General features: G+C 39.6%; 1 protein-coding gene across 1 annotated transcript; it reads left to right on the top strand.

Moving 5' to 3' along the window:
- The first annotated feature begins 1629 nt into the window (after nt 1–1629).
- On the top strand, nt 1630–5945 carry chst1 (carbohydrate (keratan sulfate Gal-6) sulfotransferase 1). Its single transcript, XM_031751507.2, has 2 exons — nt 1630–1973; nt 3616–5945. The coding sequence occupies exon 2, from the start codon at nt 3662–3664 to the stop codon at nt 4946–4948; it is 1287 nt and encodes a 428-aa protein (XP_031607367.1). The 5' UTR covers nt 1630–1973; nt 3616–3661; the 3' UTR covers nt 4949–5945.
- The last annotated feature ends 8704 nt before the right edge of the window (nt 5946–14649 follow it).

Genomic DNA, 14649 nt, shown 5'->3' with positions numbered 1-14649 from the left:
AGAGAAGAGTGGACCTGTCTGTGCCTCCTGAAGTACATTATGAGTTCGTTTGTTTTAGGGACATTCAGCTTCAGGTTATTTTCTGAGCACCAGCAGGAAAAGTTCTTAGCTCAACAAAGCCCAACAACAACAACAATAAGTGAACTAAACAAACCTGAGGAGTTCCATAAAGTTCAAGAACAAAAGACAAGGTTCAAATATGTAATTCCATGCTAATCAAATATTTGCATTTATTAGACCCTGAAAACTGAATAAATCAATGAAGATGCTCAGACACAATGCCTCTTTTTCAGCAGCTTTAAGTTCTCTCACTTTGGAAAGTTTTAACAATGTTGCACATTTAAATCTGCAGCTCCAGGACAATAGTATTCTTTTTTTTCTTTCCTTTAACTTTCTCTGTTGGAAATAAGTAAACATCATACAGTGTATGGTGTATGGTGGTGTATGGTATGTACCCTTTTTTACTTTTTTTTAGGTGAAATCAAATATAACAAGTAAAAATGTATGAAAATGGTCTATAAATAAATTAAGATAAGATCATGAAACTTAAATATACTGGAAATGAGCAAGGAATTTATGGCAACTTGTTCTTTCTAATTTTTTCCCTTTTTCTTAAAAAAAAGTTATTATAAACAAACTAAAAACACATCAATTACATACAAAAATAGTAAAAGATAATGACACCCATACAGGCACACACACATTGGAAACCTTGTACCCTTTATGTGTGTCTGAACCAAACAATCAAAGTGCAGAGTATGTGTTGTACATATTATAACCTATGACATTCTGTGCATTCACCCAGTGGAGCACTTGGCTTAGTTAGCTGTTTAACAATATGCTAGCAGTCACGAAAACCTAAATAAAGTTTCCAAAACATTCCTAATATTCAGCCAGTATGTTTCTAAAACACAATCTGAAAAGCTGTTCCAGTAGTTCAAGAACATAAATACTCATTTCATTCCTGAAATAGGGGATAATTTATTAAAGATGCACGGACACCATCATACGGAAGAATTCTGACTTTAATCTCAGAATTCTGACTTTTTTCTCAGAATTCTGAGAAAAAAAGTCAGAATTCTGAGATTAAAGTCAGAATTCTTTTTTTTTCTTTCCAGTGGCCCTAATCCTCTTCCGTACCATCATGCTCTTTCAGCAGCTGCTTTAAAAATGAGGCATCTTGGCCAGAGCTCCGCCTTCTGGCAGCTGCAGGCATAACAAGTCAATCACACGCATATTTTTTTTCAGAAAGGCTTTGATAGGTAGTATTTCTATATTTGGTAATAAAGTGATTAGCGCTTTTAATGGATTTTACATTGTTTGCATTACACCAGTTTACAAAAAAACGAATGAATTCCAACACCACAGTTTCATTGCGTACTTAACTCTGACTCATGATAAATATCATGATAAAACCAGTCTATCACATATGCAATTTAAATGACATGGCTGATAGATTCATAATGAACTTGCTACCAATTTGGCGGCGTGAAAGGCGATTGTGTGCGTTGCGTCTATAAGGTTGGGTGTGTGCGTGAGTGTGTGTGTTAGGGACAGAGAGAGAGAGAGAGAGCGAAAGAGAGAGGCAGGTGGAAAGGGGAGGGGTTTGGGGTGGTCCAGACAGTCGGTCCTTGTGTACCTCACACACTCAGCTTCTGCGCATCATTTAAGGAGAGCCCGGCTGTCGCTTTCCCCGGGTTGGTCTTCACCGCCTGGCTTCTTAGAATACCACATCCGCCTTAGCGTTACTCCAGCACTTTTTCCTCCCAGTTTGTTCTTGTTTATCTGAAGCCAGTCGTTCAACTTAAAAGCGACGCTCCAGCGTTGGATGGAATATACGCTTGTGAGTGGCGCATTTATGCTCCCCTGACCGAGAAGAAGCGCACAGTGGAAAACGTTTTGAGGAGTAATGGAAACCAGCCGGGATTCATTGGCACACAGAGCATCATGAGAATACTACAACTACCAACAAGGTATAAGGAAACAAGTGTGAACGCACTCGATAATATTACTTTATCTCGTTAAAATCTGAACATTAACACGACATTTCTTTTACACCTATGGTTATTTTTGAAGACTTGCGGCTGGGTGGGATGGCTGTTTTGTTCTATATTGTCCTTATCGCGCAGCGTTGTTAAGGATGTCTGCATCGCAGAAAATCTCAGTAAGCCAAACCTGTTCCCGCTGCAGTGTACTGGGCCCTTTTTTTTAATTTAAAATGTCTATGATAAGAAAGCGCCGGTGCTCTCCGCAAGCATGAGTCGTCTCTGTTGAAGTCGGTGGTCAGAGAAAGCAGTTTTTTACAGTTAAGAGTATAACAGTAAGCTATCATCATTTCCAGTCCCTGCACAGAAGCAGAGAGCTCTAGTGTGTCAGTGCATTGGAATAACATACGTCTTATTTTTCATTTAATGGGGGGAGAAGTGATTTTAATTTGACTTGCTATTTTAATGTCTTTCCTCCACATCCTGCTTCTGAAGCAAGAGTCTCATGCATGCATGGATTCTGAAGTGGTGATGGTTAGCCTTTATTTTTGTTTAAGTTCCCCATGCCAATGCACAAGTCCATCACAATGTATCTTAAAAGGTAAAACCTTAATGTGACTGATTCTTATGTAATACATTCAGTATTACTTTCAGTTCTATCACCAGTTCCCCTTGACATGACATTGGCAGTAAATCTTGAAAGTATTGTTTACATGTCTGTGCTGGCTATATAAGACTGTTTTGTCTTTTCCAGCAAGGGCAATGCTTAGATTCTCCAATCAGACCAAACAAGGTCCGGGAATTAGATGCAGATATGATAGAACAGACACAGAGATTAGGGAGGATGCATGGGGAGTGCTGCAGTACTTGGTGAAGTGAGTTGTGTGCCTTATTATATGACTATATGGTAACTTTTATAAACCAATAACAACAAATACATAACTTGAACAAGCTGTTGTTTTTTTTTAATGTCATTGATACAAAGTGAAGATTTTTCTCATCATATATAAATACTGTAGTCTGGGCTTTCAGACTGCTTTGTGTGTTTTGGGAACAGATAGAACTGGAATGAAAATAATGAGTTCAGACCTTTAAAAAAAAAAAACTTTTTCATTTTCAAAAATTAAACTGCAGCAAGAAAGAGGAGGCAAACTGAAGGATTAAGAATGAGTCATCGTTGGGTCAAATAAGCACATTGCAAGCAGTATTTTCTTAGGTTCTTTGGTTCTAGGGCCAAAAGGTTACATTTTCCATGCATATTCCTTAATTATATAATCCAAGGGTTGGATTATATTTGATAATTCATACTGAAGCTCTAAACAACAGCCCTTAAAGAAATTCTGTCTGAGCCATAATCATAAGATTTAATTGCGAAATCAACTGGAGTGCAGGTTGTCCTGCTGTTAATTGTGATATTCAAATTAGATTTCATTGTAATATACTTCATTACATTATCATCTTATACATCTAAGGACAGCACGCTGTAAATCTGTATATTTAAGTGATCTGCCATGTAGTACTGTGTTTGATTAAAAAGGAGACAGACGAACGTCAGAGGGCTTTTGCACATTTACAATGCCATACAGAAAATCCTTTCTAGATTAAAAAGACAAAAATTCTTTGTTCACAGGGAGTACCTGGCATGGACCGCTGTGTCTAAATGAAGTGGTTCAGCCATGCAATGTTCCTGGAAGGCAGTGATTCTGCTGGCCTTGGCCTCCATTGCCATCCAGTACACGGCCATCCGAACACTCACCTCCAAGCCTTTTCAGCTGTGCCCGTTGCCCAGCCCCCAAAACTGTGGCCTGGGGGGCCAGGAGACCGAACCTCCCTTTGAGCGGGGGACAGCAGGTGGTGGAGGCTGTGACGACTACCCTTACTTTTCCATCAATGCCACACGAAAAACGCACATATTGGTCCTGGCCACCACACGTAGCGGATCCTCCTTCGTTGGCCAGCTGCTCAACCAGCACCAAGAGGTTTTCTATCTGTTTGAACCTCTTTATCACGTTCAGACCACGCTGATTCCACGTCTATCGCACAGCCGCAATGCTGCAGATCGCCGTGTAATGTTGGGGGCCAGTCGAGACCTTTTGCGTAGCCTGTATGGTTGTGACCTGTATTTCTTAGAGAGCTATATCAAGCCGACACCTGCGAACCACACCACAGACAAACTGTTCCGTCGTGGTGCCAGCCGCGCATTATGCCAGCAACCCGTATGTGATGCCTTTGGGCCTGCTGATGTTAATGTGGAGGAAGGGGACTGTGTTAAGAAATGTGCAACCCTCAATATGACCTTAGCAACAGAGGCCTGCCGCGAGAAGCGGCATGTCGCAATCAAAATTGTTCGAGTGCCGGAGATTGGAGATCTGCGTGCTTTGGTTGAAGATCCACGTCTGAATATCAAAGTGATTCAGCTTGTCAGAGACCCACGCGGTATCCTGTCATCACGGATTGAGACATTTAGGGATACATATCGTCTGTGGCGTATTTGGCGGGCCACAGGGAGAAGGCCCTATAATCTTGACTTGAGTCAGCTCACAGTTGTCTGTCAAGACTTTCTCAGCTCTGTTTCAACTGGTCTCAGCCATCCTTACTGGCTGAAAGGGAAATACATGTTGGTTCGATATGAGGATTTAGCGAAAAATCCTCTTCTTAAGACAAAGGAGATCTATGACTATCTTGGGCTGCCTATGGATAAAAATGTGGAAGACTGGATACATGCAAACACTCGGGGCAGCAATGAGCCTTCAGCAAAACACAAGTTTGGTACGGTGAGGGACTCAGCAGCTAATGCAGAGAGCTGGCGCTTAAAACTGTCTTTTGATATGGTGGAATACACACAGACTGTGTGTCAAAAAGTACTTCACCAGCTTGGATACAAGGCTGTGAAATCAGTGGAGGAACTGAAAAATATGTCCCTCTCACTGGTACAGGACAAAACTTTTGTACCATTTTTGTAACAAAGATAGTTCTCTAATGACTATTTTTGATATATTTATAATTGTTGCCTTATAAGGTCCTTTGTTTGTTTGATTTCTGTATTTTTGTTTCTTCAAATTTGCACTAAACTTTAAAGATTTTGAATGCACCAAGGGAACTATGGATGACTCCCCGATGTAACAAAGAGCACATTTTAAATACAAAGTAATCAAACAGGCTAGTTTACAAATGTCCCATGATTTAGTTATGTCCATCAGTAGAATCCAGACGGTACCGTCTTCATCAGCTGTCTGTATGCAAGTTGATTTTGTTTTGAGAAAAGTAAGATGTTCCTCGAAAAAAAAAAAAAGAGAAAAAAAGAGAGCAAGAGACATTTTTTTTGGCCCTGTGATGGCAAAACATTGACTGTACAAATCCTACTGTGCAATAAATGGTGAATGTCGCAGTCAACCTTTACCACTATGGCATTTCTATCCATGTGGGAAGAGAAGAGATACTTCTGACAGATGCCACGCTTTCAAAGGATAATTGCAGACAATTAATAGGCTCTCAAGTTAAAGGGACCAGAATCCCATTGGAGGTCACGAGCGTTTCATCAGAGGATTTACAACCATCTGCGATACACAAACACACACTAATAAAAGGTAATGCTGAAATCTTCATTACTGTAAGAGAATACGTGCTAATTCTCAAGAACATTAAAAAATGCAGACTTTATGTAGACACTGGAGCATTCTTATGATGAACCATTGTTTTCCCCAGTTTTATTTATCAATTTATTTATGTTTTAATATGTCGAGTCAATTGAATCTGAATTGTTTGCAGTGTGAAATTTTACACAGCCTGTTTTGTCTTTAATTAAATTGTTTATGGCACTGTTGTCCATTGGTAGCGTTAAATCATCAGTTAAAACGTACAAACTTGTTTTGATGGCACCTGATAAGTAGGGCTTTATAAAAACAGAAAACATTGCTTGGGCAGGAACAGCTCCTGGATTCTTTCTCAATAAAACAAAAGCACGGCTCCTTAGACAGTCCATGATGCTCCTATGTTTTTTTACAGATATGACTTTCATAACTGAGGAAGATATGTTTGTGCCTTTCCAATTTTAGCAGGACGTGTGGGCAGTTAATGGCGTACAGCCACATTAACAAAGTCTGCATTCGATGGCGTACAAAGAATAAATGCTGCCCATAATCCCGGACGAATTGTTTGATCACTAAAGAAGCAGCGAATGCGCTGTTTCCATCAGGTTGTCTTAAGGGGAGAAGGTCAAAGAAGAAGTACAGTACACCGCAGGCATGTAAATTCATGTGACATTACTTTTTCCCCTACCTTGCAATCAGCTTAAAGTGGAACTTTTTGTGTTTTATATATTTATGAAGAGCAAAAACATATTTGGTTGTAATCCAATTTGAATAAGAATTCCAAGTAAAGAAATAAAGTAATTGCCGCAATATTTGATGTAAAATTAAACACATTATAACCCATTTGATATTGATGGCGTCTCGGGCGATTAGCGCTGCTACAAATATGGTTTTTATACCCCCAACCGGCGCAAACTGCAATGCTGTCGAAAATGTTCCCAGAGTTGGTTCATATTCAAAGTCATGTTTACCAGGCTTATGCAGTGGCTAGTTTGGCAAACTGTCTTCACAGTTTGTGTGCAAACTACAGTCACAATTTCATGCTGTGCACTGCATTTCTAAATATCCCGCTGTTACTGTAGCAGCTTAAAAAATGAATGTTTTGGACTGTGTAGCACAGAAACTGTCATGGGTGCGTGCACAAACCACAGCTGCACCAAGAAGATGCAAAGTAAACACCTTTCAGAATGATGTCGGTAAACACACTGAATATAATATGAAAAGCATGTCGTAATTTAAACTTGGCACATTTGCCACAAACAAAAAAAACAAAAAACAACAGTCGGAACTGAGTTAATTATTGTTGCAACTTTTAATCTGGTACATATTGCTTTCAAGGAATAAAGTAACAATTGCACTCTATAACATGACTAATGATAAAAAACAATATTCAGGGATCAAACATGAGAGATGTATAAAGGTTTTAAATTTTATTAAAGCAAAGAGCTAACAATACAGTACCTCTGCTGTAATAAATGCCCTGAGTGAAGATCAAAGTAGTGTCCTCAACACAGAAAAATGTCAAAAATTCCAACGTTTCCTTTACCCTCGTGGGCTTTTTTTCTTCTTTGGGGTTAATTTATCTTTTTTTCAACCTGAATTTGAACCACTATGAAGTGTAACTGTGCAGTCAAGATGCTCATTTATTTGCATGCAGTGACCGCTTGTTTACCCATAAGAGATAAACCCTGTGAATGGAGCATCACACGCCTGAGCTCATCAGTATTGGTGACCAAATGTCCATTGAGATGCAGAGCACAAACCTTTGATCCTCCTCTGTGCCGAGACTGGAGGCAAACTCTCTCTCCTCCTCCTTTTCTCTCTCTCTCTCTCTCTGCCTGTGCTTTCTCCATCATCCACCTCTTTCTTTCTTACAGAGATCTCAGGGGATTGTTCCTTTGCTTCAGTGCTCACTCTCTGTTTTTCACTTTACCTCTGAATCTTCTGGATGTGCTTGGCATACTTTTAATTTTAAACTTTAAAACTAGAAGTGGCTGCGAATCCGTGAATTATGTGCGTTTATGTGATTTCTTTGAGCAATTAAAGGAAATGGATTGACATTTTTGGAAAATACACCTTCTGTCAGAAAGATAGAAGACCGGTTTATGTTAAATCTGAAACCGTACCATAGCAGCCAGTTAGTCATGCTATGCACAAAGGCTGGAAATTTGGAAACCCTTTATGTAGCACTGCCTGACACTAACACTGATTTCTGAAGCTCACTAATTAAGATGTCAGATGAAATATGCTCTGCCCCAAAACTGAAGAGTTAAAATATCTGTAAAGCTAAACCTCGGTGCTCCCCCCGCCTAGTACTTGTGCTACTGCTGCTGTGCTAAAACAGATGCTATCTATCTTTTAATCTAACATCATTATAGGAAGCTTTTCAGCTGTTGTGTGACTGACAGTTTTTAACCTGTCCACAGTGATAGTAAATCTCCCTTAATGGGCTTTAATGGGATCTAGAATGCATCAGCAGCACACGCTTCTGAAAAGTAAACCTGCACTGCTGTCATTCATATCATTTACGTCCTGTGAAAAAAGGAGCCTTAACATCATTAGACAGTTCGTCAATAGGCTTTCAGCTGAATGATATCTAGCTGAACAGAAACGCGTGTGATCCGAAGCTCTCCATTAAACTCAACTCGGCTCCTCGTTTTTACCATTGAACTGTGCCAGTTTGCCAGTAATGGTGCACTTCCTCCACATGCCTGACCCCCGCACACAGTTTGCAGCCTGCTTTCCATGTGTTGGTGTGTCGGGTATGTCTCTGGGCTCTCGCTGAGCCCCTCGTGTTGTGTATTGTGTCCCAGGGCTGAACATATGGTTCACATGCCCCTGGAAGAAATTAGAGAAAATCCCTCTCTCTCTGTCTCCCTCTCTCTTTTTATTCTTATCCTCTCATAATGTGACCTTAATAATCCAACCCTGTGTGACTGCATGACAGAGCAGAAAGATATGTGCTTCTTTGTGTGCCTGCTGTTTGCTGAGCTGTGCTGACTGAACATGCCCTGCTAGCTTCTTGTTAAGAGTCTGCAGGAATAAAGTGATAAACCTCACGAATGGAAGCCCGAGATTAAAATCTGCTGCTCACACATCTTGCTTTTGTCTTTGTTTACACGAGTGCATTTGTTAGTGTGTGTAAGCGCTTCTGATCAGCCACTTAGCGAGATATAGTCTGTGAAAAGCTCACTGAGCCGAACAAATCATGTGAATCGTGGCACTTAAAAATGTGTCGCCGCTGCTGAAGTGAACTGTGGAGTCGCGCTTTCCACGTGCTGACGAGCAGGCATCTTCTTTGACCCCTCCTTTGTCACATTTGGGAATGATTTGTCGTGGTGTTCAACTTTGCGTCTGAGCAGTCGCTGCTCTCATGACTGCAATCAGGACTATTCATGTGAAAACCGTGGCATGCTTTTATATAACTTTTCTGCACAGGTTTTCCAAGTTGTCATTTGATTGCTGGTAAAATGGCAGGGCTAGCAGGGCTTTAGCAAAAGTGATGTGAGCAGCTTAACTGAAGTTGTCAGCAGGTCAGCATTACAGAGGCGTAGCGACCAGGTCATTATGTAGTTAGAGATCCAGAGTCAGGTTTAATGGGCAGAGCAGCTTTGAAATTAAATTCTAAAAAATGAAATATTCTCTCTAATATGCAAACTGGAGACGCTATCCTTCGGGGTAGTCACATTTTGTGGTTGGATTGAATTCTAATCCCAACTTTGAGTCATATTTATAATGTTGGCTCATTTTCATAGACAAGATCATTTGGCATCTGTCGGTGTTCTGTTGCTGGATACATTTAATGTTGCACCAAGCATGCTACGGGAATATTTAAATGCCTGAAATCGCTGAACTCTAACAGTATAATGATGGGATAAAAACACTGTTAATCTCCTTTTTTCATACTTAAAATTAAATCTGTACAATCACTAAATCTCTTTCAGCTTGTATGAAATGAGAAGGGGAAGAACTGGAAATGATAGCCTGTCCCCTAAAAGCTAAGAGCTGCAGCTGCTACTGGCAAGCACAGGTTACTCTCTCTGCCTCTCTCTCTTTCTCGCACACACACTCCTAGACTCACACATGCACATTCACACTGAGGAGCCATTGATGGTAAATTCCCCCGTGGAAATGTGGTTATAGGTGAGTGAGAGGGTTTGGGTGTGTGTGTGTGTGAGTGTGTATATGTGCAAGCAGCCTCAGTCAGGCCGATCAGCGCAGCTTACGTCACTGTGGTCAGCTGTGGCTCTCTTGCTTTGCTGCCATTGCTCAAATTCTCCCTTCGGCTGGCCTGAAAAGCTGAAATGAGATTAGCGCACAAGCAAACAAGTGTGTGCAGTCCTGAGCTAAAAATGAAGCTCACACAGCTTCGGGAATAGCGCGAACACAGAAAAATCTCAGTTTTGACATTGCGTGACATTTTGTTTCAATGATATGAAACCTGAAAATACTGTATGCGGTGTGGAAACCTTGTGCAATATTAATATCATTACATGGCAGAAGCCAAACCTGGGCAGAGTGGTGTGTGTATTTCTGGCCTTTAGGATATAAATTCTCATCCAACCAAATATACATTATTTTAGACAGTGAGGTTGTAAATCAGGGCTCTAGCAGCACAGTAATGTTGGGCATGAAGGCATTTTATGGAAAATCTTATATTCAGTAACGATGTTTGTTCAAATAATCAATATATTAATTTCTTATTTTGCGTATTTTATTCGTTTCTTTTACTGATCTACGTATATAAAAGACAAAGTATTTTTCTCATAAATCCTAGCTTAAAAGAGCACTGGCTGTGGGGCATTATCTGTAACATTGTGCAGGTTTTGATTTAAGCTTTGTCTTTGTACACATTTGCCAGATTTGTCAATTTCCCTCAAAAAGAGAGCATCCCCTGACATGTCTACAGCTCTGAACTGGAACATATGTTCTTTGCTACCCTGTCAGCTCTGGAGAAAAAGCTGGCATGAGCAGTATCTGCTGTGTACTTTTCATTTGAATTCAATAACCATTATCTAGACTGATATCTTGGTTAACATATCGGCAAACTCTTAGGCCTCGAGGCTGTTACAAATGACAAAACTTGATCTAAAACACTAATTATAACAACGCGCATTAGTCTGTTTTGAACTTCATCAACCTGCAGTTCCATGATAATTTGTCTTTTGTTGAAATCTTGAAAATATCATTAAGCGTACTTCTTGCTTTTTGTTCTTTTCAACTAATTGCATGTGTAAGAAACTCTCTCTGACTAAAATACTAGAAAGGTGGCCCAAAGAGAGCACCAGCTGTGTGAATATGAATTAAAAACATTATTAGCTATCAGTGCTCTTATATTTCGTCATCTAAAAAGCATTATTAGAATAAGTTTTGATACAGTTTTTCTAGCCATTGTTATTATACTTTTATTTTTACAAATATACTAGTTCCCATTTGAATGCACCCCCAATAAAATGCCTCAATAAGAGCTCAATTCATCCTACTTATTTTGTATTTATAGCTTTCTTCTTTTTACCATCCAAGGTTCTCTAAGGCTAAGCAGAATGGTGCAATAGATTAAAGTTTCCTAAATCAAAGCACTATTTTATGGAGAATTATATTATGTTTTCTTCCCACAACTCAGGTTTGCATACTCTAGAGAGCTCTTAAACTTTCCTGTCTGTTGATTTTAGTACCTCTCATTAATTCACTCTAATGGTGAGATCTACAGCATGGTCAAAATAGAAAGAAAGTCAAGGAGCTCACAGTGGTTATTAACACAACAAGACCTTGGTAAGGCTGTCTACTAAAACCTGATCAAAGTGGTTTTATTCATGGTTTACGCAACCCCATACATGCCTCTGGTTATTATTAAGATATAGTGCAAAATCATAGTATTTCATATAATGAGGATTTTTCTAATAGATTGATTTGTATCCTGTCTGTGGTTTTCATTTGAATTTATCCATTTATATATTTGACAAATACACAATGTTTTACAAAAAGAAAAACAGCATGTAGTCACTGAAATGAAGTCTGATATCTGGAAACATGGAGACATCACTGCATGAAAATCCTAGAGAGGAAATGTCTCCCAGACATTTTGGTAAACTGGGAAGTTGTGACATTTTACCATTCGTATTTGACCCTTTACCTTTGCTGACTCAGCCATGACTTTGAAAATGCCTTATTTCCTGTGGCGTGGAACATTTGTGAATGTCAGCAGCTAACTGGTTTATTTCTTGTTTTATATGGACAGAGGTGATAATCACAATCCCCTGACTGAATTGCAGATGTATGCCTCCATCAGCAAAGCAAGTTGCTGTTTATATCCATGTCTGTCCAGGCTCATACTGTCTAAGCTTTAAAGACTGAAGGAGTTTAAGAGGAGGGCACCCAGAATAACGTTTACTAATTTAGTAACCAACAAAAGCATGAAATATAGTCACAGTCTCTATTATCTAGGACTCTAGAGCATCATTATCTCACAGTGAACTTTTGACATTTGACCCTTTCAGTCACAGATGTCATCCTTTTATCCTGCTGTGAAAAATTTGGGGAAATTCCCTCAACACATCGAAGAGATCTCATGTTCACAAGAATGGTATGGATGGATCGACACATGAACAACCCAAAAACATTGTGCCTCAGGCTATGGCTGTCACTAGCATGGAGACATAAAAAGGCTCCTGTCAAAATGAAGTCACCCATTCTTGACTGGTGAGAAATTGCATTGCTAAGTGCCAAAGTCAGCTTTCATCTTTACTAATTTGATTTCATTATTTTTTTTAATTAAAGGAATGAAAGATTTTTTTTTAATGATTACTCAGAAAACATCCTGCCAGACAAGCATTAATATAATCCTGTAGCAACTATGCTACAAGAATATAACATTTAGCTGAAGAAGTGCGTGTTGATAAAGGGATTATTCAAATAAGAAATTAATTTCAACTTTTAGCAGCAGGTAGAGAGGATCCTTGGATTCTTAATGTTTTCACTTATCCTGAAAAGCAAAATGCTGTGTCATTGGACCTTACATAATTTTGGCATGAACATATTCATCTGCTGTCATCGCATCAGTCGAGAGGTAAGTCGTTGTGCAATAGATGCAGATTTGAACAAGCGTGTGAGTAACCTTTACCCGAGGGAAGCAGAAAATGTTAAAACTCCAGAGGAAAAAACATCTTTTTGCACAGCGGTTCCCAACCTTTTTTTGCACCACGGACCGGTTTATGTCCGACAATATTTTCACGGACCGGCCTTAAAGGTGTCGCAGATAAATACAACAAAATAAAACCAGTACCGCTACCAAAAAAAGACGATTTATTCATAACACACGGGGAAAGACCCAGGGAAACCGAGTTAACAATAAAAACCCTGAAAACCACAAATTTCACACCCAAGCCTCAACTCTCGTGGCCCGGTACCAAACGACTCACGGATCGGTGCTGGTCTGTGGCCCAGGGGTTGGGGACTGCTGTTTTAACAGATTCCTCTGGTTCCTGGTGAACTGTGATGTATCGGATAATGGACTTGATAGCATTAGACTTAGTGTTAACTTAATTAACATATTAGATTTGATATTGATTGTTAATATTTAACACCAAACTGTTAAGTACAACATATAAGTTTGGGATATTAAAGCCTTCACACACCAGACTCATAAAATCTGTACAAATATTTTGTGTGTTTTTTGGACTCACCTACTCTTAGCCCAGGATTTCACGTGGACCACGTAATTTTTCTCAGCCTATTTGCCACATTTAATTTTTTTTAATCAAGCTCAATTTTTGGGATCTGATAATCAGATCTAACCAGTCAGACCGCTGCTATTGCCAATAAGTGCGCTCGTAGCTCATAACGTATCAATCCCGAATATTCAACTCAGACATGCAGATAGATGCTGTTCCAGGTCAATCAGCTCTGAAATTATTTCTCTGCCTCTTCAGGTGTGATCCTTACACTGCCAACAAGAGCTCAAACTGCCCCACTGACATCCTGACATATGTTCGAAAGGGATTGTGATACAGTTACAAATCCTGGATCAAACCATGAAATTCTCCCCGCTTATGCCTTTTTGTGAGAATCGGATGAACCCAGAATATCAGTTTCTTTCTTTTCTTGATGAGAAACATCAGGACCAGATCATCATTGTTTGATGTTGACTTTGTTTTTTCACAGCGTGTTTTTGAGAACACATTCCCAGCAAAAATGCAGTGTGTAATGGCCTTTATATTCCAGTCACACCAACAAAGTCAGCAACCTGGGGGTATTCTAAAGTTTCAGAAGTTGATCAAATTTCCCCCATTTAGGACAGGAATAAAAATGAGACACTGGCATATTACCCCCTTATTAATTGATACGGTGACTATCTTGACTTGCCTTTTTAACTATCTAGCGGAAAGAAAACCAGGATATAAGGTCACTGTTCACCTTTCTTTTACTTGATTTTCTTCACGAACTCCAGAAAGTGCTCCAGCCATTACCTTTGCCTGTCTTTAGCTTGGTGCTCAATGGGTAGCCAGTTTTACAGCTGCTTCACTGAAAACAGTGGCTCGTTTCACCTCAAAGTGAGGTGTGAGATTGAATGAAAAAAAGATACACATACACACACAAAAAAAACTCAGCAGAGCTTTATGATAATATTTCGCTGTGTGTTCATTACTAGAAGCAACACCTTTGAATTCAGGTAGTCATGTCATGCATTTTTTTATGGCAACTTTAGTCAGAAAGATTAATAAAACATTTTGTCCAGAATTCATCAGCTTAGTGTAGAATTCCATTTCCTTGGCCTTTTATCAATCATTGGTGTATTCAAAAGGGGTCCTGGCCTGCAAGACAAACAAAATCAATATTTTTTATTCTTGGTCTTTACATTATTTAGTAACCAGAATAAGTTTCTGCCTCCTCTCCTTGCCCTGAATATCTTGTTAAGAGTCGAGCTGTGACTCAACCCTGACTGGGTAGCAAAACAGAGGTGTCGAGTCCTTGAAATGCAAGGATTGTGTACAGGGCTGGACTGGGACAAAAAATCGGCCCGGGCATTTTGACTAGAGACCGGCCCACCAGGATAGAGATTGAAAATGTGACGTCAT

The sequence above is a fragment of the Oreochromis aureus genome, linkage group 1 (genome assembly GCF_013358895.1).
Source record: "Oreochromis aureus strain Israel breed Guangdong linkage group 1, ZZ_aureus, whole genome shotgun sequence".
Taxonomy (NCBI): domain Eukaryota; kingdom Metazoa; phylum Chordata; class Actinopteri; order Cichliformes; family Cichlidae; genus Oreochromis; species Oreochromis aureus.
This window is presented reverse-complemented; position numbering and strand designations above follow the sequence as displayed.